General features: G+C 55.0%; 1 protein-coding gene across 1 annotated transcript in view; it reads left to right on the top strand.

Moving 5' to 3' along the window:
* The window catches only part of LOC135818495 (uncharacterized), a 55857-nt gene that overhangs the window by 12405 nt on the left and 15570 nt on the right, over window positions 1-27882 (top strand). Inside the window, exon 8 of the mRNA XM_065331882.1 lies at window positions 24-27882. Coding sequence (XP_065187954.1) covers window positions 24-27882 — 27859 coding nt within the window. The remainder of the gene's footprint in view (window positions 1-23) is intronic.

Raw genomic sequence — 27882 nt, 5'->3', positions numbered from 1 at the left:
ATGTTCTCTTTACCCTGCTGTAGATCTGAGCTGCGAGGCAACGCCGGTGAATCGCTACACTGGCGACATGACAGCGCCACAGCTGCGCAACTTCAGCACCGACATGACTCTCGGCCAGCTGACGCTCTACTTCACCGAGACCATCCAGCGCGACACGTTCAACCTGACCTCGCTGATCCTGGCCGACTCGCTGATCACGCCCGATCAGGAGTACCGCATTCAGTACGCCGGCTCTGTCAGCAATGTCGGCGTCAACTCTGACTCTCTGACCGTCACACTGGACGAGCGCGATCTCAACATCATCAAGAACTTCGTACCGCGTCTGTTCGACAAGCTCAGCACAGCGTTCATCAGGATAGCTCCCAGCTCTGTTCTGGACATGGCGTTCAATCGAGCACAGCGCGCTACCGTTCAGACGAACGTGTTTGAGCCGGATCGCGGCAGGCCTGTCCTGACGTCGTTTGAGCTGGACCTGAACACAAACCTGTTGAACCTGACGTTCAACGAAGTCATAGAGACGACCTCCTTCCAGGCCAGCGCAATCACACTGCAGGGCGCCCCAATGCCGTCCGTCAACATCAGCCTAACGGGCTCCGTCGCTCGAGTACGCAGTGCGGACGGATTGTCTCTGTCGATCACTCTGCTGACCGACGATGCCAATCGCCTGAAGCAGACCCCAGGCTTGGCCACCATTGTCAACAACACGTACCTATCGCACACGGCGTCGATGATTTCGGACGTTGTGGTTGCACCAGCACCGAACAGCGTCCAGCCTAGAAACAGCTCCAATGCCTTACGCGCCAGCGCCTTTGCGCGCGATGCCACTGCTCCGCAGATCACCAGCTTCGACGTGTTCGACCTGAACGCGGGCCAGTTTGACGTTACGTACGACGAGCCCGTCATGCTCGCCTCCGTCGTGCCAAGCAGCTTCACCATACAGTCGTCGGCGACGAGTAATGCTACTCGACTTCGCCTGAGCGGTGGAACGGCGTCGTATGTAACACTATCTGACCTGCGGCAAGTGCGCATCAAGCTGAACAGCGCTGATCTCTTCATACTGAAGTCGCAGCTGCAGAAAAGCGTCAAGTACGGCTCGGCGCAGACCAACACGTTCCTGTCGGCGTTTGCGAACACGTCTCAGGACATGTTTGGCAACGCTGCCCTGCCAGTCAGCAGTTTCTCCGCTCGTGGTCTCCTGAGCCACGTTCCGGACACGACGGGCGCCAAGCCAATCGACTGCATCATCGACCTGACCAACGGGACGTTCTCCGTGCGCTTCGACGACGTTGTGGTGCAAAACTCCTTCGATCCGACGTTCATCCGCCTGCAGAATGATCGTCTTCTGCTGGTGGCGGACTCCTATCAGCTGGCAGGCCGAGCGGACCTGCCCGCGGCCACAACCTACTCCGTACAGTTCTCACTGGACAAGGTCGGTGATCAACGTACTGTTAGCGATCTCGATGAGATCAAGTACCTGCGACGGCTGGCCAGCAGCAATCTCACAACCTTCATCTCCACGGCGGCTGACCTGATCGAGGATACCAGCAACAATCCGGCTCGGCCGGTCGTGCAGTCCGATGCACTGCGCTGCTCGGGTTTCCATCCGGATCGCGTTCGACCAATGCTGGCGGGATGGAGTCTGGACATGACGGCTAACAGCATTCAGCTGACGTTCTCCGAAGTGGTCGACCAGCTTACACTCAACGTGTCTTTCATTACGCTGCACGGAAGCGACGGCTCCTCACTGCCTGTCACGACGGGTTTGTTCACCAAGCGGCCGAGCTCCGCATCACGCATTGTCACCCTCGGCCTCACAAAGGCCGAGCAGGACGCCATTAAGCGTAACGGCAACCTTGGCACGCGGCGAGGCGACTCCGCCCTGAGCATCTCTGAGCTGGCGGTGAACGACTACGCTGGCAACATGCTGCAGAGCGTTGTCGCTCTTCAAGCCCTGACCTACGTGCCCGATTCGGTGAGCCCTGCACTGCAGAGCTTTCATCTCGACATGAACATCGGCGTGCTGACATTGAGCTTCAGCGAGGTAGTGGACAGGTCTACACTGACTCCGGCCGGCCTGACTTTACAGAACATGATCAGCAACAATCCCGCGGAGAGGTTTGAGCTGAGATCCGGTCTTGTTCGTAACAACACCGTGGACGACACAACGCTGGAGCTTGAGATCGACATCGACGACTTGAACTTGATCAAGGCGCTGCGGGCACTGGCTGTCAACAAGACGACCGCGTACATGGTGATCACGGACCGTGCCGTGAGAGACACCGTTTCCAACTACACGTCAAACAGTGTTGTGGCCATACCTCCACTGCGAGCACTGCCCGTGTCTAACTTCACCGAGGACACAACCGCACCGCAGCTAGTGTGGTACGACCTGGATCTAACGGCCGAGACTCTGACCCTGTCCTTCGACGAGACCGTGCTGGCAACGAGTCTGATGATCGATCGCATTCTCCTGCAGGACACGCGCACGGCGAACACATCTTCTGGTATGTACCAGCTTAGCGCCTACTCCGCAAGTGTACCGTTCGGCAGTCGTCTTCAGACGACCGTGGATACTACCGTCATGGTCATATCTCTCGGCGCTGATGACCTCAATGCTATCAAACTGGACACAAAGCTGGCGGTGAGCAACGAAACCACCTATCTCTATACCATGGGTAGTCTTATCGACGACATGAATACTAATGAACTGGACACGGTGCCCGACACCGATGCCAGGCGTGTCCGCTACTTCACCAGCGACACCCGTGCGCCGACCGTGCTCGGTTTCAAACTGAACCTCACGACGGAGGAGATGACGATCACGTTCAGCGAGGTTGTCGACGCTGACAGCCTCGTGGTGCCGAACCTGACGCTGAATCGTGGCAACATCGCCGATCTCAGCAGCGCGTTTCAGCTCACGAACGATAGCGTTCTGCAATCCGGTGATGGCACTGTTCAGGTCATCCGTCTCGGTACGCTAGACCTGAACGAGATCAAACGCCTGCAGCTGCTTGCAGTCAGTGCGTCGAGCACGTACCTAGACATGCCGAGTACAGCGGTCAGCGACATGAACGGAAACCCAGTGCAGTCTCTTGTGCTGGGTGTGAACGCATCGCAAGCCGACGACTTCTATCCGGATTTGACCAGTCCCGAGCTGGTTAGCTGGAGTATTGACATGGAGAACGGACGTCTGCAGATGGTGTTCAATGAAACCATGCTTGCGTCACGCCTGAACGCCACGCTACTGCGCTTAGCATCATCCGCCACTGCACCCATTCAAGAATGGGTGCTGACGGACCAGAGCCGTGTGATCCTGTTCAACGACCCCATCCTGAATATACAGCTCTCTGCATTTGACCTGGATGAGATCAAGAAACTATCCGAACTTGTACAGGACACAAACTCGTCCTTGTTGTCGTTCGTGGAGGACTCGGCTCGCGACATGAACCAACGTCCGGTTGAGGCTGTCAGGTTTGTGCCTGCGTCTGACGTGAGTCCCGATGTCTCTGGTCCCGTACTTCAATCGTTTGAACTGGACATCAATCAGGGCACACTCACACTACAGTACAATGAAACCGTCAGTGCGTCCTCGCTGATCCAATCCTACTTCACCATACTCAGCAACCTGACAAGCAGCACAGTTCAGCTCAGCGGCGGGAGCGTTATCGATCCGAACCAAAACAGAATACGCCTCAACATGACGCGGGCCGATCTGAACGCCGTGAAGCTCATCCGTGCGCTCGGGACCATGATGAACAACACGCAGCTCTTGCAGAATGCCAGCGCCGTGAGCGACATGCCACCAGAGGAGAACGCAGCGGCTGCTCAGGTTCTGAGCGCGACCAAAGTCACACCGGACACGACGCCACCGTATCTCGAGTTCTACAGTCTGGACTTGAACGTTGGCTTGCTGAGCTTGTACTTCAGCGAGGTTGTGGACGCACTCTCGCTGAACGCTAGCGGCCTGGCAATACAGGGAGGTGTGTTCTCGGCGCAGGCTATTGTGCGTTTCCACCACGCCAACACATCAAGTAACAATGACGAAGTGATCGAGGTGCAGATCCACCGTGACGAGCTCAACGATCTGAAGCGCTACACTCACCTGGCCACCAGCAGTGATGACACGTACCTGACTGTTGACGGCGTGGCTATCAAAGATATGGCTGGCGTTGCTGTGATGACAATTCCCAACGGGCTAGCGTACCAGGTCAGCGTCTACACCAACGACAGCACACAGCCGGCACTGCGCTCATACACACTTGACATGAACAACGGTCGGTTGGCTCTCAGCTTCCTGGAAACGGTCAACGTCACCAGCCTGGATTTCCTGAGCATTGTCCTACAGAGCGCTGGCAACGTGAGCCTGTCTGATGACGAATCTCTCTACCAGCTAACAAGTGGACAGCTGGACAGCACACGAGATTCCACGGAGTTGGTGTTCACACTGACCAATGACGACCTGAATGCCATCAAGGCACGGCGCATTGCCGACTCGGCCGGCACAACCTACCTGAGCTTTGCCGAGGGAACGCTAAGCGACATGAACGACCGCGCCATCATCGGTGTGTCTAACACGGACGCAAGTCGCATCGCCATGACCAGGTACACACCAGACACTAGCTCACCTAGCCTGCTGCACTACAATCTCAGCATGGACGCCGGCGAGCTGTCGCTGAGCTTCAACGAGACCGTCGACACGATGCGATACCCGTTCAACGTATCCGCGCTGGTACTGCAGACGTCTGACTCACCGTTGTCCGCTGGATTTCAGTCGCACCGTCTGCGTTCGTCAGCGGGAACGACTGCTGCAAAGGTTCTGGACACGGTTGTGCTCGTCACCATCGGGGAGCAAGACTTGAACGAGATAAAGCGTCTAACATCATTAGCCACGGTACGTACCTCTACATACCTTATGATGGGTGAGCGAGCAGTGGCAGACACAAAGGGAAATCTCGTCGAGCCGTTCAATGCCACCGAGGCAAGGCTGGTTAACCACTATTTTCCGGACGTGTCCAGCCCCACCCTGCGATCGTTCCGCTTGAGCATGGACGGATCCTGGCTGGAGCTGTCCGTGTCGGAAACCTTCGACGTGCAATCGTTGGACGCGTCCAAAATCACACTCCAGAGTGCGAGCAATGCTAGCGGATCCGTCGTCGCGAGCTACACGCTCACGTCGGGCGTTATCCAGTACAGCGTCTTGCCTGGTCCGCTGGTGAACATCAGCCTCTCAGACCCGGACATGAACGAGCTGCGGCGTCTGGTCGGCGAAGGTTTGGTAGTCGACGACAACACAACGTTCATCTCGTTTCCACCCTCACTGCTGAGCGATTATGACAGCAATCCTGTCACAGAGGTCAGTACGGACGATGCTGTTCAAGTTCTGGAGTTCTTCACGGACACGACCAATCCTACGCTCTTCTCCTATGAGCTGGACTTGACAGCAGAAACACTGACACTATCGTTCAGCGAGACTGTGCTGGCTATATCGCTCACACCTCACAGTTTCTTGTTCTTAAACAACGCTACCGACGCCAGCGACTTCCTACCGGTGACCAGCGGCGGCACGAACAGTACGGACAGTACGACACTGGTCTTGGAGCTCACAGAGTACGATCTCAACATAGCCAAGCAGAAGACTAGCCTGATGACGGCGGAAAGCAACACGTACCTGTCGTTCGCGGACAGCGCCGTCACTGATATGTACAACAATTCCATCGTTCCTGTGTCGACGTTACCGGCACGGCGAGTTGTCAGCGGGGGATTCACGGCGGATAGGGTGCGACCAGTTCTGCGTGATTTCACGTTGGACATGGACGGCACTCCGCGGCTATTCTTGAGCTTTACCGAGACGATAAACGCTTCGTCCGTCAAGCCAGACCAGTTCACCATACAGCAGGCAGGCGTGTCCACCGACGGCATTGATCTCACAGGTGGAACTGTCCTGGATCCGACGTACAATGCACCGTTCGTCACCGTCGTATTGGAGAAAGTGGACGTGGACAACATCTTCAATCGCACTGATCTGGCCACCGCGCCTTGGAACACGTACATCAGCTACTCAAACACGTCCGTACTCGACATGACGCAGAATCCCGTAGTGCCTCGCTTGCAGGCTAACGGCAAGCTGGCGTTCAACCACTCCGAAGACTTCACCCGGCCCAAGCTGACCAACTTCACATTGGACCTGGACGGCAGCAGCGTCCTGACGCTGTTCTTCAGCGAGACAATGAACTCGGTCACTCTCGATCCCAGCACCATTGTGCTACACAACGGTGGGACGGCGGACGACGACCGGCTCAACATCACAGGCGGCCGTCATTTGACACACTGGCCATCGCTGGAAGTGAGTTTTGAGTTGCTCAAGGAAGACCTGGATGAGTTGAAGCGATTGGAGGCGGTCGGCACTACACTGGCCAATACTCAAATCAGCTTCTCTGCTAGTCTTGTCGAGGACATGAACCAGAATAATGTCGAGGAGATTGGTGATATTGACGGACGCACGGCTGCAGCCCTGGAACCAGACACAACCCTTCCTGAACTGTCCCGGTTCGAATTGGACATGAACCGTGCCCTGCTGACGTTTGTCTTCTCCGAAACGGTCAAGGCAAGCACTCTGGATGTCACGCAGATAACTCTGCAGGCGGTGTCCAACAATGGCGGCAGAGTGAGTGAGACCTTCACGCTAACTGCGGGAAATCGGTCGATGGCTGACTCGACCATGCTGAGTGTGAACCTGACATCCAACAACACCAACGAGATCAAGCTCTTGCGCTTGCTGGCCATCGATCGCAACTCCACGTTTGTGTCACTGACAAACCGCACGCTCCGCGATATGTCGGGCAATTGGCTAACCCCGGTGCCTGTCGTGGCTGCCAGGCGTTCCTCGGCGTTTGAGCAGGACATCACGCCGCCGATGCTGGTGTTCACTCGGCTGGACATGAACGTCGGTGAGCTGAGACTGGAGTTCAGCGAAGCAGTGGACTCTCTCCAGTTCATGCCGACTGGCATACTGCTCGTGAATGCCGGCCCGGGCATGAACATCACTGCCGAACACAACCTGGCGACTGGAGTTCTGAAAACAGGCCCCGCCGTGGAGCAGAATGTTGTCATTCAGCTGCAAGACCTGAATCGTATCAAGCACCTGACAAGACTGGCAACCAGTATGGCCAACACGTTTGTGGCCGTCACAAACTGGACTATCCAAGACATGAATGGTAATTTCCTAGAGAGCGTCTCGGCAGCGGATCCCATTCAGGTGATCGAGTTTGACGACGACATTACACCGCCTGAGCTAGACAACGCAACCCTGGATATGGACAGTGGACGCATGGTGTTCAGCTTCTCCGAGACGGTCAACCGATCCACCATCGACGCCACGCAGCTGACGCTCGTCAGCGCGAGTGCCAGCACATCAGAGAACTTCACACTTCGCTGGCTGGACATCGAGATCGGCGACTTGGAAGGTGCAGACGTGTTTGAGGCGTCTATTCGAACACTCGACTTGAATGAGTTGAAGCGTCGGCCCAACCTATGCACGACTAGTAGCGGTACTTGTCGTATCGCCATAACAGCTCAGTTTGTTCAAGACATGAGAGACAATAGTGTGATGGCTGTTCACGCACCGCAGTCACGTCCGGTCTACAACTTCACGCAGGACACCACATCACCGCGCCTGGACGGCTTTGACCTGAACTTGAGCAACGAGATATTGCGCATGACGTGGAGCGAGACGGTGCTATCCACGTCGTTGAACCCGGCGTTTATCACCCTCCAGCACAATGCGTCCTCCACGCTGCACTCATGGCAGCTGGTGACGGGCTCTGTTGTCAATCCGAACTTTAACGATCCAGTTGTGTCGTTAAAGCTGAACGAGACGGATCTGAATCAGATCAAAGCCATCATTGGCCTGGCCACAGAAGAAAACAACACGTATATATCACTGCTGGCCGATACAATTCGAGACATGAACAACCGCCAGTCAGTCGCTGAGGATTTGTCTGATGCCACGCTCGTATCAAACTTCACTGCTGACTATGTTGCGCCGACTCTCAGAGCATTCTCCCTGGACATGGATGCATCTCCGCTGCTCAACTTGACATTCTCCGAAACTGTTCAGGTGCAAACACTGAACGTTGCCGGTATCACGTTGCTCTCGGGCACTTCCGGTGTTATTGAGCAACAACAGTTGTCTGAACTGATATCCAGCCAGGGAGTTGGTAGTCGTTCGACCTCTGATGATTGGCCCGAGATTACGATCAACCTCGGCGTTGCTGACTCCAACAGTATCAAATTCTTCAGCAAGCTGGCAAAAGGTCTTGATGATGCCTTCATCGCCATACAGGACATTACCATTCAGGATATGAACAACAACACAGTGGTGAGTGTGGAGCTGCAGAACGCCACGCAGATCGGTGGGTACGTGCCTGACACCACGCATCCTCAGCTGCTTTGGTTTGATCTAGATATGGACGCGGACAGTCTGCTGACGCTGTACTTTGACGAGACCATGAATCTCTCATCCACCGACCCGCGCGCCATCACACTCCTCTCCTCGTCGCACAGCCTTCAACTCAGAGGTGGAAACGTGACAACCATGATGGACGGCCGGACGGTCAGGATCGTCCTGGAGAAAGATGACCTGGATGAGCTGAAACTAGTGCGAACGATTGCCACAACGCTCAACGACACACTGATCTCATTCACACCGGCGTTGATCAAGGACATGAACAATAACAGTGTCGTGGAATTACTTCCGACGGCGGCCAAGCCAGTAAGAAACCTCACCGATGACACAACACCAGTATGGCTTGTCCACTACGACTTGGATATGGACTCAGCGTTGATAACGTTCCAGTTCTCCGAGACCGTCGAGGCGGACTACTTTGATCTGGGTCAGTTTAGACTGAGGTCGGACAACAGTGCTACAAGTCTGGAGGTTCAACTCCAAGGTGGGTTAGAAGTGTTGGACGATGCGACGCTACTCGTGGCTCGCATCACAACCGACGTCATGAACACGTTGAAGTACTACCGTAACGTGACCAGCCGGGACGCTGACACCTATTTGATGTACAGCTCTGACGGTGTTCGGGACATGGCAAACAATACGGTCATACCGACGGCACTCGCCTCGCAGGCCGTGCCTGTACGCAACTTCACCCTCGACACAACCGCGCCTCTCTTGCAGCGCTTCTCATTCGACTCGGATGCCGGCGTTCTCGAACTCGTCTTTGACGAAACGGTCGACTCGACACGGACGTTCAACATCTCCGGCCTCACGCTGCTGTCGACGAGGCAGATGATTGGTTCATCAGGTCTCCAGTTCGTCACGCTCGCTAACGGACTAAGCGTGTTGGACGACAGCACCAGGGTGCGGATACAGCTCGGTATTCCCGATCAGAACCGTATCAAGGTCCTGCCAGGACTGGGTAGGGATAACAGTACAACGTTCCTTGCCCTCGCAACGCACTTCATCAGGGATATGTTTGGAAATCGTGTGGCTGCAGTGAACGACACTATGGCTCAGAACACCACTGACTTTACCGTGGATCACACGTCACCCAGACTCCTGGACTGGAGTTTGGACATGGATGGTCCGGGCACGCTTACTCTCACGTTCGAGGAGATTGTCAACACATCGCGCACCATGCCAGGACAGTTGGTACTGACGAATGGCATATCCACGATGCCAGGGAGACAAGCGGTGACCATTGTACAAGGCATGCCCCCGTTTGCCAACGTCAGGAATGTTCTAGTGGACAGTACGGTGGTGGAAATTGAGATTGGACATGCCAACCTGAACAGACTGAAGCAGTTCCGTCGCCTTGCCCTCTCCACCAGCGACAGTTACCTGGAGATGTCTGTGGACGCTTGCCGGGATATGGAGATGAACCCATGCCGCTTGCTGGATGCCAGCAATGCCACCAAGGCCGCACACTTCATCAACGACACCACTGCACCTCAGTTGATTGCGTTTGACATTGATCTGACGCTGAACGAGCTGACACTGAACTGGAGTGAGACTGTCAGAGGTGATAGCTTCGAGCGAACCAAACTCACCCTGTACAGCATACCAAGCAGCGGGTCAACATCATACCAGCTGACCACTGGTGATTTGAAGGCAATTGTGGATGATACCACCATCATCCTGCAGCTACAGCGTGTTGATCTGGACAGAGTCAAGAAACTAACCGACCTAGCGACATCAGAGAATGACACGTACCTCTCGATCGGCGATCGGACGGTTCGTGATATGAGTGATAACTGGAACATTGCCATCCTGCCCAACAACGCCACGCAGGTGCGGAATTTCACCGCCGACACCGTCCCGCCGTTCCTGGAGAGCTTCGATCTCGACATGAACAACGGTCGTCTACTTCTGTCGCTGTCAGAGACCGTGGCCCACGATTCCGTCAATCTGACGGAGATATCACTGCAGCCCAGTGCTAACTCCAGTGCAGAGCAAGTGTACCGGCTGAGCGGTATCGGGCACATGGAGAATAACTCCGACTCCGACACGCTGGTGTTCTACTTGGGTCGTGCTGACCTGAATGCCATCAAGTACCGCTCGTACTTAGCACAAGACGAGGCATCGACGTGGATGATCCTCACAGAGTTCGCACTGCATGACATGACCCGGAACAGGATTGTTCAGATCGTCAACGGCAACGCTAGCCAAGCATTGCCGTCGTTCACGCGCGACACATCCGCTCCGATTCTCGAGCAGTGGGACCTGGACCTTTCTAATGATACCCTCACGCTGAGCTTCGACGAAACCGTCCAACTCAGCTCCTACAGCCCTACCGAGTTCCAGTGGTTGTCGGCGGAGACGGCCCGGGACGGCGAGAGGGAGATCATTGGCACGCCCATATTTGGTGACAACTCCAACGTTGTGCAGATCAGCATCCACCGCTCTCCCACGCTGGACTCGCTGAAACTGGACAGAGCTCGTTGCACCAACGCGTCAAATTGCTATTTGGCTATGCAAGCCGGTGGCTTTGTCGACATGGCAACGAAACCAAACGATGCCGCACAGGCCCTGCTACCCGTCCAGAACTTCACCGAAGACATGGTCGATCCCATGCTGGAAACCTTCGTAGTTAATATCAACGTGAGCACCATCACGTTGAACTTTGATGAGCCAGTCGACAGCAGTACACTCAACGCCACATTCTTCACGGTGCAGAACGGCCGTGTGCAAGTAGTGGGTGCGTACCTGACGCTGACGGGCGGCTGGACACTCAGTGAGAACGGACTGCGTGTCGTCATGGACATCACCCAGGACGACTTGAACGAGATTAAACGCCTGCAGCCGCTGTTCACCCACCGCAACAACTCCTACCTGACTGTGCACACCGGCGCTGTTCTCGACATGAATGCCAATCCGCAGGTGGAAATCCGCGACGGGGACGCCAAGCGGGCCAGCGTGTTTGTGGAGGATACGATTCGACCGCGACTCGAGGCCTTTGACCTAGACATGGACGGCTCGCCGTACCTGACACTGTACTTCAACGAGACTGTGTTCATCTACAGCGTGGACTTCACCTGCTTCAGCATACAGGCAGCACTGGACAGTCACTCCGACCCGCAGCTGGCCTACAATCTGACTGGCGGCTCGCTGACCATGCCGGATCGTGTGCTCAACGACAGCGGCGTCATGATCGACACGAACGCATATCTACCGTCCAAGGTGTACCAAGCGTACAGCAGTGCACCCGCCGCGTTCAACTCCACCGTCGTCATAGTGAACATCACGCTTGACGACGCCAACGAGCTGAAGCGGCTGAGAATCGCGTCGGCGCGCAGCAAGGCCTTCCTGACGGTGCGCCCGTGCGCCATGCGTGACATGTCCGGCCATCAGGTCATTGCTGTTGTGGATGGCGTAGACTCGTTGCCAGTGCGCAGGTTCACCGACGACAGCACGCCACCGCAGCTGCAGTCGTTCTCCTTGAACATGAACACGAGCGTTGCCAGCCTGTCGTTCTCCGAGACGGTAAACTCCATCGGCCGTCACGCTTCCACTCTCACCCTGCAGTCGTATGCGAATGTCACGTCCGATCAGCCTCTCCTGTTCTACAGACTCAGCGATGACAGTAAGTTTGAGCGTAAGCACAGCACGGTCATCGACGTCACTATCAGCGTCGATGACATGAATCAGCTGAAGCATCGTCTCGACCTGGCCACCTCGGCCAACAACACCTACATTTCGCTCACTGAGCTGGCGATTGCTGACATGCGCGACAATCTGATTACGGAAATACCCATGCACGAGGCGTTGAAGGCGTACAACTTCACCGAAGACTCCACGTCTCCTCGGCTGGTCCGGTTCAGTCTTGATATGAATGCCGCCACCCTGACGCTTGTTTTCGACGAGACCATCAGTGCCAGGTCAATCAATGTAGGACAGCTGAAGCTGCAAGACTTGTGGTATTTGTTCTCGTGGCGAACTCACTACGACCTGAGGGCTGCCAACTACTCGCGTAACGAGTCCACGGAGGTCGTCCTGACGCTTTCCGAGACCGACATGAACGAAATCAAACGTCTGACAACGCTCGCCCTCAACCAGAGCACGACGTTCCTGTCTGTGACTCCCGGCTTCATCACTGATGTCAACAACAATCAGATTCAGCAGGTACTGAACACCAGTGCAGTGCCAGCCAGCGGCTATGAGGTGGATCGTACTGATCCGGCCCTGGTCAACTTTCACCTGGACATGGATACACATCGACTGACACTATACTTCTCCGAGACAGTGCGTGCCTCTAGTCTCAGCGTTGATCAGATCACACTGCAGAACGCGGCCGATTGCGGAGTGGCAGCAGATTGTGAGCTGCGGCCGCTAACACCGATGCCAAACCAAGTCCTGACTCCAGACGCTACCTATCTCACCATTCAACTCACCACCGACGACGTGAACTACATGAAGCAATTCCCGGACTTTGCCCGCAATGGCAGTGGGGACACTTACATAGTCGTCACTCCGACAGCAGTGACGGACATGTCCTCTGCTCGGAACAAGCTCGTTGCCATCAACGCAAGCAATGCACTTGAAGTGCAGACGTTCGTTGCAGACAAGACTGACCCACGCTTGGTGTCCTATTCCCTGGATCTCACCAGTGAAGTGCTTGCATTGACCTTCTCCGAAACAGTCAACGCCACTTCTCTGGACCTCGCTCAGCTGAGCCTGCAGGGTGCTCAGCGTATTGCCGCACCGGCCGATGGCATAACCCTGAATGTGGGTAGCGGTACAGATGCTTTCCGCACCACTGTCAACATCACGCTGGACACAGCGTTCCTGAACATTCTGAAGCAACGCCGGGACATCGGCACCGGAAGGACGAACACATATTTGACGATCAGTCCGCGTGCCATCCTGGACATGTTTGAGAATCCGGTAGTACCGGTCACGTTCACGAATGCATCACAGGCTGATGTGTACACGGCTGACATGGTGCCTCCCACTCTGCAGGCGTTCGACCTGGACATGAACACGGCAACACTGACGCTAATCTTCTCGGAAACTGTCAGCTCCCCGTCCTTCCGTCTTGATCAGATCACACTACAGGGCGACAACTCGTCAGCGACAGCAACTGATTCCGTCACACTAAGCAGACCAATCTCAGTGAGTTCACTCAACTCAACAGAACTCGTCATTGTTCTCTCGCTGCAGGACATGAATGCCATCAAGAAGGCACCAGAGCTTGCCAGAACAGAGCTGGACTTGTATCTAGCAATGTCATCGCAAGCCGTCACCGACATGAACAGCAACCGGGTTGTCGCCAAGCTCTCCTCCAACTCGCTTGCCGTGCGCAACTTCACTGAAGACTCCACGCCACCTCGACTAGAACACAGCCACTTTGACATGGACTCCGGCACGATCACGTTCTCTTTCTCTGAGACGATGAACAGCTCTTCCGTTAGCATTTCGGAATTGACACTACAGCCGCAAGAAGACGGTTCATCAGCCGATCCACTCCTTTACCTCTTCACCTACACACTGGTAACGGGAACTCGTTCTCTGGCCGACAGTTCGGTCATCACCATCTCCATTCCCCACGCAGAGCTCAACACCATCAAGTCATCAGCACACATCTGCAGGAACGGCACCAGCTGCTACTTCTCGTTCGCGTCGTCGTTCATCACCGACATGCAGGGTATCCCTGTCGTCAACATCACAATCGATCAAGGAAGCAAATTCACAAACTTCACTGCCGACACAACACCTCCGAAACTAATCACCTTCGACTCATTCAACTTGACCAGTGGTGTGTTCGAGATTGGCTTCGATGAGACAGTGAACATTGGTACGCTCAACTTCACTGGGTTCATGTTGCAGGATTTCTTCCGTGACACCAGCCGTGTGCTGGTGCTGAGCCAGGGGAGCACGGTTGGACAGAACGGTACGAACGTAGAGCTGACCCTGACACGGTCGGACTTTGACACCGTGCGACGGCGCAAGACGCTGTGCGCCCGAGAGAACAACTGTTGGGTGACCGCCAGCACGGGTGCCATTGAAGACATGTTTGGCAACAAGCTGCAAGCAGTAGTCAACGGACAGGGTCTGGATGCCGCCACGTTCTCACCCGATATTGTCAGTCCACGCTTGCTAAACTATTCACTGGATTTGAACAGCGGACGCCTCGTTGCAACGTTCTCCGAGCCAGTGGATCTGGAAACGTTCACGGCTGAAGGCTTCACGGTCCAGTCACTTGGCAACGCCAGTAGCTACACACTGCAGACTAGCATGGCCAGGTCAGATGATTCTCTCGTCGTGAACATCACCCTATCGGCGATGGACCTGCAGAATCTCAAGGTCTTGCCTTTGGCCAAGACAGCGGGCGACACGTTCCTGAGCGTTGCATCCACCGGCATAGCTGACTTTGCCGAGCCAGTACCGAATCCGGTGGAGGAGATATCAGAGTTGGAGCCTCTACCTGTTTCCGGGTACGTTGCAGATCAGGAACCGCCGATCATCACTGCGTTTGTGTTCGATGCTGACTCTGATCAGCTGGAGCTGACATTCAACGAGCCAGTATTTGTTTCTAGTGTGGATCTGACCAAACTAAACATCACAGATGGTCGTGCAATGCGGACAGTGTCACTCTCGCAGAGTGCAGTGTCCACCAATGATTCCGACAACGGGGTTCTCTCCGTGACGATTCAAATTTCCCGCACTGATTCCTTGCAGATCCATCGAGCGTGGCCGCTGGCCAGCAGGCAAGACCTGACAGTTCTAGACTGGAGTGCTGCATTCTTGAGCGACACTTCGCAGGTTGACATTCTGGCAAGACAATTGGCCACTGGAGTGTTCATCCCGGACACGTCGCAGCCTGCCGTGGAGAGCTTTGTCCTAGACATGGATGCACCTGAACGACTGACCATCAACTTTGATGACATCATCGTTGCAGCCACAGTCCAGGCTGAAGGCGTGATCCTGCAGGATGCACCTGCACACAATCACAGCTTCAATCTGAGGCGCAGCAGTGGACGACTGTTCGGTAGCCTGGACGACTACTCAGTCACTATAGGACTATCACGGGAAGACTCTGACGCTCTGAAGTACGACAGTGACTTGGTGACGGAACTCAACAACACCTACTTGGCCGTACGGTCGAGCCTTGCACGCGATCGTGGAGGATATGATGTCGTCGCCATCACGGATGGCAATGCCATTCTGGCTAAGGATTACATTGGTGATAACACCACGCCGCGGCTAGTTGGCTGGGATCTCGACTTGGATGCACCGGCCACCGTGACGCTGTCCTTCTCCGAGACCGTCAACACTGCATCTTTGAACATCAGCGGCCTAGCAGTGCAGAATATGCTGGGCACTGCACCAAGCCACCGTGTCACACTTTCTACTGAGGAGCGCTATCCAAACGGGTCTGATTCGCAGAGTGATAACAGTTCGGTCGTAACCGTGCGCCTGGGCGACGTCGACTCAAATCAGATCAAACTCCTCGAGCAACTGGCCGTGAGCGAATCAACAACTTGGTTGAGCGTAGACAGCGGTGCTGTGCTTGACATGGCTGACCTGCCGCTGGAGGAGATAGCCAGCGGGCAGAAAGTGAATCAGCTGACGAATGACACGACTTCTCCACGACTGCTCCGCTTCTCGCTGGACTTGACTGATGAAGAGCTTGTGCTGACGTTCGACGAGACAATGGATGTCAGCAGTCTGGAGGTGCACGGCATTGCCATACAGAACGGATCTATCCCAGACTATTATCTACATAAGCGACGCTTTCTGAGCAAGGAGAGTGGAACCAATGCGATTAGCTCGGATGGTACAATCGTACGGATCAAGATCAGCACCGAGGACTTGAACGCCATCAAGCTTAACCCGGCGCTGGCTATTAGCACAGCGTCGACGTACCTGGTGCTCAGAGCATTTGCCATTACAGACATGTTTGGCAATTTGGTCGTGCCAAGACCTGAGACTGATGCTATCGCTGCATGGGACTTTGAGCAGGATCGCATCGCGCCAGTTCTGGACACGTTCAGCCTGAATCTGACGTCCGAAGAGCTGCGCCTCACGTTCTCAGAGACTGTGGACGTTACAACCTTGTTCATATCCAATCTCATGCTGGCATCCAGTGATAATGAGTCTATTGCTATCACGCACACACTCCAATTTGGAGCTGCACCTCTGTACAGCCGTACATCATCAGGAGACGGCACGCTGGTCGTTGTTGAACTCGGAGAGCTAGATCTGAACGCCATCAAGTTCCAGAGAGGCCTGGCCACGAGCAACGGCAGCACGTTCTTGATCTTCGACAACACCACCATTACGGACATGAATGCCAATGCAGTGGAGGCACGCACAGCCCAGGATCCCCTGCCAGCCAGTAACTTCTACCCGGACACGGTGCCACCGGTTCTGCGCACGTTCACACTGGACATGGATAGCCTCCGTCTCGAGCTGACGTTCTCCGAAACGGTGAATGTCAGCTCTCTGCGGGAGGATTCCATTGCCATCAGATCCTCCCCGCTACCCACTGCAAGATTTGTAGATCTCACCGGAGGTGTTTCATCACCAGTTGATTCAACGGTCGTTACCATGTACATCACGGCCACAGATGGTAATAACCTGAAGCTGTACGCGAACCTGGCGGCCAGCAATGCAACCACGCATCTCACTGTCCAAGGTGCCGGAGTACGCGACATGAACGGCAATGCCATTCGGCAGATCGACTTCTGGCAAGCTGTGCCTGCCTCAAACTTCACCGAGGACATCACCTCTCCAATGCTGGACTGGTACACACTAGATATGGATGATGGTAACTTGACGCTTTTCTTCAATGAGACCGTGAACGCCACCAGCTTCAGCGTGGCAGAAATCACTCTGCAGAGCGAGATGGCGTGGGAGCCAGACGTGCAAAGCGTTCAGCTGACTCCGGGCGTTCCCGCACAGTTCTCATCGCATGTTGTCGACGACGGCACGTGGATAACGGTGTGGATAGGCCGGGACGACCTGAACATTATCAAGCAACGAGAGCAACTTGCCATCAGCAACATGTCCAGCACTTTCTTGACATTCCCCGAGGTTCTTGTCAACGATATGAACGGCAATGCTGTACAAGAAATCAACAACACGCATGCCAAGCCGCTAGCATTCTATGAGGAAGACACAACACCACCAGTGCTGCGGAGCTTCGACTTGGACATGGACAAGCAGACCATCACGCTGTCGTTTGACGAAACGGTACGGGCATCACAGACACGTCCCCTTGGATTTGTGCTCCACTCCACGCCCGTAAATGCCACCGGGGCTGAGAGTCATCGCTTGAGCAGCGCTGGACTGAATCGCACCAGTGTGCCCAATGCCCCTGTTGTCACATACCAACTAGCATCCGCTGACGTGCACGCCATCAACCGCCTTCGGTCGCTGGCCGTTTCACGCAATACCACGTTCCTCACGCTCCACAAGCCCAGTGTGTACGACATGGACAGCAATTCTGCGGAGACCATCACACGACGTCAGGTCACTGTGTACGAAGAGGATCGCACATCTCCACGCCTGGTCTACTTTGAAGCTGACATGCACGGTGGTGAGATTGTGCTGCGATTTGACGAGATTGTCGACTACCTGTCCTTCAACGTGTCGTCGTTTGTTGTGCAGAATGACCGGGCATCAAACATTGGTGTTCGTTTGGCAACATCTCTGAAATCAGCTCTGCCTGACGGTCTGGAGATGGTTATTGAAATCTCGGAGTCAGACCTCAACGAGATCAAACGTATTGATCAGCTGCTCGTGGACAACACCACATCCTTCATTAGCTTTGATTCAAGTGCAGTAGCTGACACGAACAGCAACAGGGTTGTTGGTCTTCCCAACGGGCAAGCACGAGTGGCCGATGTGTTCAGGGGTGACTCGGCCCTGCCCAGTGTGCGCTCGGCGCATCTGGACATGAACCGCGGCGTTCTGACGGTGTACTTCAGCGAAACGCTGAACATCTCCTCCCTCAACATCAGCGGTTTCTCGCTGCAGAACGGCGACGATTGTGCTGCGGATTCGTACTCGCTGACGCTCAAATCCCTGGTCAACGAGACTAGCTTACACCGGCGCTCGACGGACATTGGTAACTCACCACTGCCGGTCTGGAGTACTGATTTCAACTACGCCAACGCATTGCGTATTGTCATTGGACTGGACGACCTGAATGAGATCAAGGCCCGGCTGATAGGCAGGAATCCCCAGACGAGCCACCTCACAGTGGGAAACTCTGCCCTGTACGACATGAATGGTAATGAACTGGAGGAAGTGGACTGTACACGGCCCAAGGGCGCGACGTACGTGTACGACGTTACGCCCCCCGAACTGCAGCACTTCAACCTCAGCATGCACGATGGCCTCCTAACCATGCTCTTCAGCGAAACGGTGAACGCCGGAAGTCTTCGCGTGGACGGCATCATCCTGCGCAACCACTTCAACGAATCCACACAGTTTTACCGGCTGACAAACACGTCTCTTACTAACGATACATTTGGCCCAGTCCTCATCGTGCACATCTCAGAATCAGACCTCAACGAGATCAAACGGACGAATCATCTTGCCACCAGTCAATCAACAACGCACATTGAACTTGAGCCAGCCACCATTCTGGATGCAGCCGAGAGCGGAAACAAACAGCTTGTGGTCTCGGCGGATCGAGCCCAGCAAGTGCTTGGCTTCACAGCGGATACCAGAGCGCCGGTGCTGCGATCATTCACCGTTGATATGAACGCTGGCCTGATACACTTGAGCTTCGATGAAACCGTGCGTGGCTTGTCACTCGACCCTAGAGTCCTGCAGCTGCAGAATGATAGGTTCTTCGGTAACACCAGTGGAGTGGCGTTCACTCTGCGTGGCCAGCGTATGCCTGCTGATGCAAACAGCACAGATATCACTGTCAACATGACCAGCAGAGACTTGAATCAGGTCAAACAATACACGCCGCTCTTCGTCAGTGCCGACACGTCCTTCGTCTCGTTCCCCGCGGCGTTCCTCGCGGATATGAACAACAACCCGGTGAGTGAGGTGCTGCAGGACAATGCTTGGCAGGCTCAGAGCTTCATCAACGACACCACTCACCCCGCGGTGACTGGATTTAATCTCAACCTGACCAGCGAAACACTCGTGCTCTTCTTCTCCGAGACATGCAACGTGCAGTCATTTGTAGCATCCACTATCACGGTACATAACAACAATATGTCTGGATCTCTAGTGGAGAGGCAACTTTCTCTGGGCAATGGCCGTCTTGAGAGCACGGTGAACAGCACAAGCCTGACTTGGAAGCTGAGCACCGAGGATCTCAACGACATCAAGGCAAAGCGTCACCTTGCCACCGAGCAAAACAACACGTACCTGCGCTTCACTGCTGCAATGCTGACCGATATGAACTCCAACGCGGTCACCGCTCAGGATGCATTGAGGGTTGATGCACTTGGTGGCGATAGCATCCGGCCTCGCTTGACAAACTGGACCCTGGATGTAGATGAAAGTGGATCCCTGGTGCTGACGTTTGATGAAACTGTTGATTTGGACTCTGTTAATGTGAGCAGCTTAACCATACAGCGCAGTGCAAACAGTGTGGCTAATGATAGGTTGTCACTATCTTTAGGCGTGACACCAAATACGACCGTAATCACAGCGCCAACGTTGACAACTATCTCCGTGCTACTCAATCACTTGGATCTGCACCAGCTGCAGCGGCTGTATCGCATTGCAGGCAGTCCTGAAACATCCTACATTTCCCTTCAGCGTGATTTCATATCCGACTCGGCCGGGAATCCTCTTGTGGACATCAACAATGGCGATGGCGTGCTGGCTGCTGGCTATACTCCAGACACGACACGTCCATCTCTAATCGCGTTCGATCTTGACTTGGACGCATTCCTGCTCACACTCCACTTCGACGAGGTCGTCAATGCCAGTACGTTGTGGCTGCCTGGTCTTGCACTGCATAGCGATGACATCAGCACACAGGCCAACAGCACAATCAACCTAACAGCTGATGGCAGCATGCACAGCAAGGTCAACGACCTGAATGTCAGCGTGACACTGTCCGTGGAGTTTGTCAACGACCTGAAGCGCTACACAGCCATTGCCACCAGTGCTACAAACACCTACATCTCGCTCAGCAATGAGACCATTGACGACATGGCTGACAATGCGGTTGTGCCTCGTCTGCCTGACATCGCTCTACCAGTCGGCATGTACATGAATGATACCACATCGCCTGAACTGGAGTGGTTTGACTTCGACCTCAATCAGGGGCAGATTCACATGCTCTTCTCGGAAACGGTGGACGCCCAGTCGCTGGACCTGAGCGAGGCTGTTCTGCAGCGCAACGCCAGCCTGGTGCAGAGTGGTGTGTTCATGCATGTGATGCAGAACTGGACCGTGTTCAGCCACGACAGTACACTGGTGTCCGCTCAGCTGTCGCAGGGAGATCAGAATGTTATCAAGCAGCTGCGCCAGCTGTGCATCTCCGGTGCGACGACGCACATCAGCTTCGGCACTGGCGCTATTCGTGACATGCAGGGCAACCCCGTGATGGAGATCTCCTCAGAGAGCGGACGCCGTGTCGGGAACTTCACAGACGATGATACCAATCCACAGCTGGTGGACTTTGTCCTCGACGTCAATGAGGCAGAGCTGAGACTGACGTTCTCCGAGACAATGGACTGGACTAGCGTCGACCTGGGTGTGAATCGCACACTGCCGTTTGTTCGCCTGCAGAGCAACGCAAACGTGCCGCTAACAACCGCCACAACGCAGCAGGTCTTCCTGGGAGGTAGCAACAGTTCGCAGGATGACAGTGTATTCGTGACAATTGGCGTCAGTGAGCACGATCTTAACCAGTTAAAGTTCAAGACAACGCTGGGAACTGGCACATCCGACACATTCCTCTATCTAAACGCACAGTTTGCCAAGGACATGCGAGGCAATGCCGTAGCAGCACAGGTGCCTGCCAAGCCAGCTATGGACGTCGTCGACGACTCTGTTCCACCGCGACTGGACGGGTTTGAGCTGGATATGAACACCGGTCTTGTGCAGCTGACGTTCTCCGAGGCTGTCACTAACATCGCCGTCACATCGCTGTCGTTTGTTCACAACAACAATGTCAGTCAGACGAACCTCACCTATGACATCACTGGCTCTGCGAGCGGTGTGACGGGTGACGTGATCGACAGTGGACATGCACCGCAGGCACAATTCTACCTAAACACATTTGATCTGAACAACATCAAGCGAATAGACGGACTCGCCGACTCTAATCCCACCACCCACGTCACCATCGAGAGCTCGTTTGCAAATGACTTTGCACCTCTGGACATTGATCCCATCCTCTCCACCAGTGCACTGGAGGCATCCGTATTCGTTCCGGACACCACCAACCCTACTCTGCAATCGTTTGACTTCATCTTCGATCAGTCGCTGATCTCGCTGACCTTTGATGAAGTGGTTAGGGCAAACACTGTACGTTCTCTCGGCATTACCTTTGTCTCCGACCCTGGTATTTCTGCACAGAGGTACCGACTGCAGACAGTGTCATCCGTCATGCCTGGCGCGGAGAGTTCCATTGTCGATTACGACGACACGGTCGTCAACGTGACGCTCTCCGTGCGCGATATGGATGAGCTGAAACGGGACCCGGCGCTGGCCACTGGACCCAACACAACGTACATCAGCCTGGATGACGACAGCGTACGCGACATGGCCGGCAACGGACTACGCAACGCCAGCACACCACGCAAGGTGCGTGTCTACATCGCCGACGCCACACCACCAGAGCTGGCACGCTGGTCACTGGACATGGACACTCAGCCGATGCTGAACCTGACGTTCACGGAGATCGTCCGAATGAGCTCATTCCGTGTTCCTGCAATCACACTACAAATGCATTCAGGTAATGACACGGGTAGTTACATACTCAACGGAACAAGTTCAGTGAGAACCAGCTTGGCTGATGACACTGTTGTGCAGATCACGATTGGCGACGGCGATAGCAACGCCATCAAGAAACTGCGACTGGCCACGCGCTACGACAACAGTCACGTGTCGTTCGGCGCCAATCTCGTGCGCGACATGAACAACTTGACGGTGGTGCCCATTGACATGACGATGGCGCTGGAAATGCTGGAGTCCGACTACACTGCAGATACTACTGATCCCCTGCTCACCGGATTCCATCTGGACATGAACACTGCACAACTGAAGTTGACATTCACCGAAACCATGGATCACGTCTCGTTGAGCCGTAACATCGATGCCATCCGCGTGCACAACAGCTTTGATCCGCTAGTCGGGCAGAGTGTCCAGCTGAGCTCTGGCCGTCGCAACACCGTCACACCCGATGACTCCACCGTTCTGATCGTCCAGCTTGGCCGAGAGGACATGGACGACTGGGACCGAATCAAGCTGCTGCAGCAACTTGCCACGTCGGCCTCGGATACATTCATCACCATTGCATCCATGCGACTGCACGACATGGCACATCAGCCGCGTTTCATCCAGCTGGTCACGGATGATGCAGACGCTAGTTCATACGTACCGGATACGGTCTCACCATCGCTTCGTAGCTACTACATCTCCATCAATGACTCTCTGCTCATTCTGAACTTTGACGAACCGGTCGATGTCAGCACATTGAAGATCCAGAATGTCCGCTTCCAGTCAGCCGAGGATGCACTGAACGCACTGCAGGCGTATACCCTGATGGCCGGCACGAGTCAGTCCCAGGACGGCCGACAAGTCTCGGTCGACCTAGACATTGCCGACTTGAACGAGATCAAACGTCTTGATCAACTGCTCGTCAGCCAGGAGACGGCCTACCTCAGCTTCGGCCAGGATCTTATTGTTGACATGGTTGGCCGCAAGGTTCAGCCGATCCTCTCCAGTCTGGCAAAGGACATGTTTACTTACGAAAACGATACGACAAGACCACGTATTTCATCCTTCCATCTTGATATGAACATCGGGTATCTTCACTTGACGTTTCCCGAGACCATGGACGCATCCAGTGTGAACTTTTCCGCTATCGTTCTTCAGTCGTCATCGGCTGTTGCGGAGAATGGTTCGTCATATCAGGATGTTGGACTGGGCTCACTGCTCAGATTGCAGAATGATTCCACCGTTGTCACGATCGTCGTTCACAATGACAATCTGAATGAGATCAAGCGAAAGGAGATCGGCAGTCAGCGGACCACCAGCTGGCTTGTCTTTGGTATGTCCGCGATTTCCGACATGAACGGCCTCGAGGTTCTGCCGCGCGTGAACCGCGTTTCGGCACTGGTTGCACGGCAGTATACGTACGACCGAACCCGGCCGCGACTACTCCTCTGGAGCCTAGACATGGACGCCAGTCAGCTGACAATGTCCTTCAGTGAGACGGTCACGGTGGCGAGTTTTGATGTGCCGTCGCTGGTTATCCAGTCACATAAGAACTACACGGTCACAGATGTGGAGAGAGTTCACTTGAATACAAGCAGCACTGTTGTCACAGTGCAGGATGGCCCGATCATTGTCGTGCAGCTGGGCGTGGAGGACGCCAACAACCTGAAACTACGCACTGGCCTTGCGACGTCAACTGACAACACGTACCTGACGTACATTGCAGGCACGGTGCATGACATGCAACAGAACTATCTCGAACCTGGCACTCTCCAGGCGGGCAACTTCACTAGGGACACGACAGCTCCTAATCTGCTGGCGTTTGGCCTGGACTTGGATTCGGGCAATTTGACGTTGACGTTCGACGAGGTGGTGAATGCCACCTCGCTGGAGAGGACCTCCATCATCCTGACCTCGCCGCTGAACACAGTATTGCAGGTTAACTTGACCGGTGGACTGTTGGTGGAGTGCTTTGGCACGGTGGTGTCACTCATACTCAACGATCTCGACATCAATTTGGTCAAGTTCCAGATTCCGCAGCTGTGCACGAATGACAATAACTGCGCAGTCAGACTACTGCCGGAAGCCATTGCCGACGTCTCTGGAAACTACTTCAACTTCACCGGCCAGATGTTGCCGATCGTTGCAGGACAGCTTGTTGGAGACACCACACCGCCCGCTCTGGTCTCCTTTGACCTCGACCTGGATAACGGGCAACTGATGCTCACAATGTCGGAGCACGCTCGGGCTAGGAATGACCGGGAGCCGTACAAGGGCATCTTTCCGACGGCCATCTCCATCCAAGCTGGCCGCTTCTCCAGCGATACATTCACACTGGCCAACATCACCGATATGACTGCCATTGAGCGGTTCTGGTTTGATGGCACAGCCGTGCGCTACACACTAACGGGTGGATCGACTAACAACAGTGCATCGACATCAAACACCATTGGATACCCTCCCGTAATCGTGGTGGATCTGAACACGGTTGACCTCAACGTTCTGCGTAGCCTGCACCGCGTGGCCACGTCTCGATTCAACACCTTCATCTCCATCACCGACGACATGTCAGTCGATTCGCTCACCGGTCGTCGCAACGCTATCATCGCCAACGGCAACGCTACACAAGTGCGTCTGTTCACCGGGGACACGACACAGCCGACTCTGACCGGCTTCAGCCTGGATATGGACGCCGGGTTCGTTGATTTGACGTTCTCGGAAACCGTCAATGTATCGTCGCTGCAGCCCACGGCATTCATCCTGCAGGGCGACCGAACTCTCTCCAACTCACTTGTACTCGCCGGCAGTACATCCACCAGTCAGGATAATCCTCTAGTGCATTTTCTACTGTCTAAGGATGATCTCAACAGCTTGAAGTTGAACCGTATGATAGCCACATCTCGCAACAACACTTACCTCTCAATGTCACCGCTGGCCATTGCCGACATGGCCGGCAATGCGGTCGTGGAGATAACCTCTCGACTGCCGCAGCAAGCTGCCGTCTTCGGTGGCTTCACGGAGGATTCGAATCACCCCGTGCTGGACACGTGGAATCTGGACCTGAACACGGCGATGCTGGACATGACGTTCAGCGAGGCCGTGGACAGCAAGACGCTGCGCCCGCAGGAGCTCTACCTTCAGGACTACGAGCTGGAGCAGAGCGCCGGCTACCGGATTCGCAACGCCACAACGCCCACGGTGGACGGCACGGTCATGTCGGTGAAGCTATCCGACGGCGACCTGAACAACATCAAGGTGATGGATTTGTGCACACACTCTGCTGACGGGGCTGACTGCTACCTGTCCTTCTCCACTAGCCTTGTGCAGGACATGAATGAGAATGTCGCGCAAGACGTTCAGAATGGCAATGCGACCCCCGTGTCCACGTACGTGCGCGATACAATCTCCCCGAGCATTCTCGGCTACGACATCTTCATGTCCAACGGCGAAGTGCGAATCTCGTTTTCAGAGTCCGTCAACGTTACGTCCTTCAATCCCACGGCGCTGTCATTCAACCCGTCCGCCGTGGCGAACAATCCACACAATCTCACTGGAGGAAACCGCATCACAACCGCCAATGGCCTGCAGTTGCACTTCACGTTCCGGCGCGACGACTTGGAGTTGTTCCGCATGACGCCAAACTTCCTGAACAGCGGTTTCAACACCTACATGAGCGCTCTGCCGTTGACCATCCGGGACATGGCGGACAACGCACTCGCGTTCTTCCCCTCGTTTGGACCGTTTGACGACCCGACGCTGTTCGTTCCGGATTCCGTCTCGCCGCAGCTGACGAACTTCTCGCTTGACATGGACTCCGGGCTACTGAACCTGACCTTCTCCGAGTCCGTCTCTTCCTCCCTGGCCCTCACGGAGATCACACTGATGGACTCGTTCGTTGGGAGCTCGTCTTTCACGTTGCGCGGCGGTCGTGTGCTGCAATCTAGCAGCCACTATGAACTGTCAGTGCTCATGACGCAAGCCGATGTCTTCATCATTCAAGCCGATGACACCCTGGCCAAGAGCCTCGACACCACGTGGATCGCTCACACCAGCGCTCTCACTCGGGACTCGGGCAACAACGACATCCGGCCGCGCGTCAACGGCACGAACGCCACCAGAGCGGGTGCGTACAACGCCGACGTGACCGATCCCCAAGTGTTTGTGTTCCAGCGTTTGGATCTGAACAACAGAGAGTTGATTGTGTTCTTCAACGAGCCGGTCAACATCACCGGAGCCAACCCCACCCTGTTCAGAATACAGCAGTTCTCCAACAGTAGCGGTGTGCAGTATCAGCTCACCGGAGGCACGTTCTCGTACGACACACGCTCGTCGGGGGTCCTGTTCCCTCTGCGCACTCCTCGCTCGGTGATCTTCCTGAGCTTGACGCCGCAGGACTACAAGTTCCTCGTGCTGAGCGCCCAGATAGCTACAACAACGACAGACTCTAATCTAGTGCTGCCCAAGGGTGCAATCCTGGACATGGCTGGAAACGACTTAGTGGAGGTGTTCTCCGCAAGGGGACAGCCCGCCGCCGAGTTCCTGAAGGACGAGAGCCAGCCGAGCTTGCAGCGCTTCGAGTTTGACCTGGACAGCGGTGAGGTGACACTGTCCTTCCATGCTGTGCTGGATGTGCTGACAGTAGATGCCAGAGCACTCATCATACAGGATAACACAACTTCCAGAGTGCAACACCAGCTGCAGGTCGGTAGCACAAACAGCTCTAATGACTTCACCATCGTTGTTCGCATGAGCAATGCCGACCTCAACGAAATCAAACGTCAGACGTCCTTGGCCACCGGCCTGGCAAACACGTTTGTTCGCGTCGCTGCGTCCTTCATCGACGGTGTCTCCGGCCGAGACATCATCGCAGTGACGGACGGTAATGCACGCAAGGCATCAAACTTCACCGGGGATACAACCGCTCCTCGCATGACCAACTACACCTTGGATTTGAACCAAGGCATGCTGCTCATCACATTCGACGAAACAATAAACTCGGAAAACTTCAACCTGACACGGCTATTCGTTCACAACCTGGCGGCTAATGCCACCGTATCGTATCAACTATCCGACAACAGCACACTGCTGAGCAACGATGGCCCGGAGATGATCATCTCGCTCAATTTTGTGGACCTGAACGCGATCAAGCTGATGACGACGCTTGCCACGGGCTATCACGATTCGTTCGTGTCGTTTGACCATCTCCTCGCCAAAGACATGTCAGGTAATGCAGTTATCGGCATCAGTAACTCCACAGCGCAGGGCATCATCGGGCAGCACATCCCGGACACAACGTCACCTCAGCTGGTTGAGTTTACTCTCGACATGGACGGCACGCCGAGACTCTCGCTGACATTCAACGAAGCTGTCAACACCGACACCCTGGACTCCAGTCATGTCCAGCTGCAGGAAACGATCGACACGCTCGGCGGAGGGGTTGTTGTTCTGTCCACGGCCAGTGTCACGATATCACCTAATGGTTACATTGTTCACATCGACCTGACCAG

Source organism: Sycon ciliatum, chromosome 5 (genome assembly GCF_964019385.1).
Source record: "Sycon ciliatum chromosome 5, ocSycCili1.1, whole genome shotgun sequence".
Classification (NCBI taxonomy): domain Eukaryota; kingdom Metazoa; phylum Porifera; class Calcarea; order Leucosolenida; family Sycettidae; genus Sycon; species Sycon ciliatum.
This window is presented reverse-complemented; position numbering and strand designations above follow the sequence as displayed.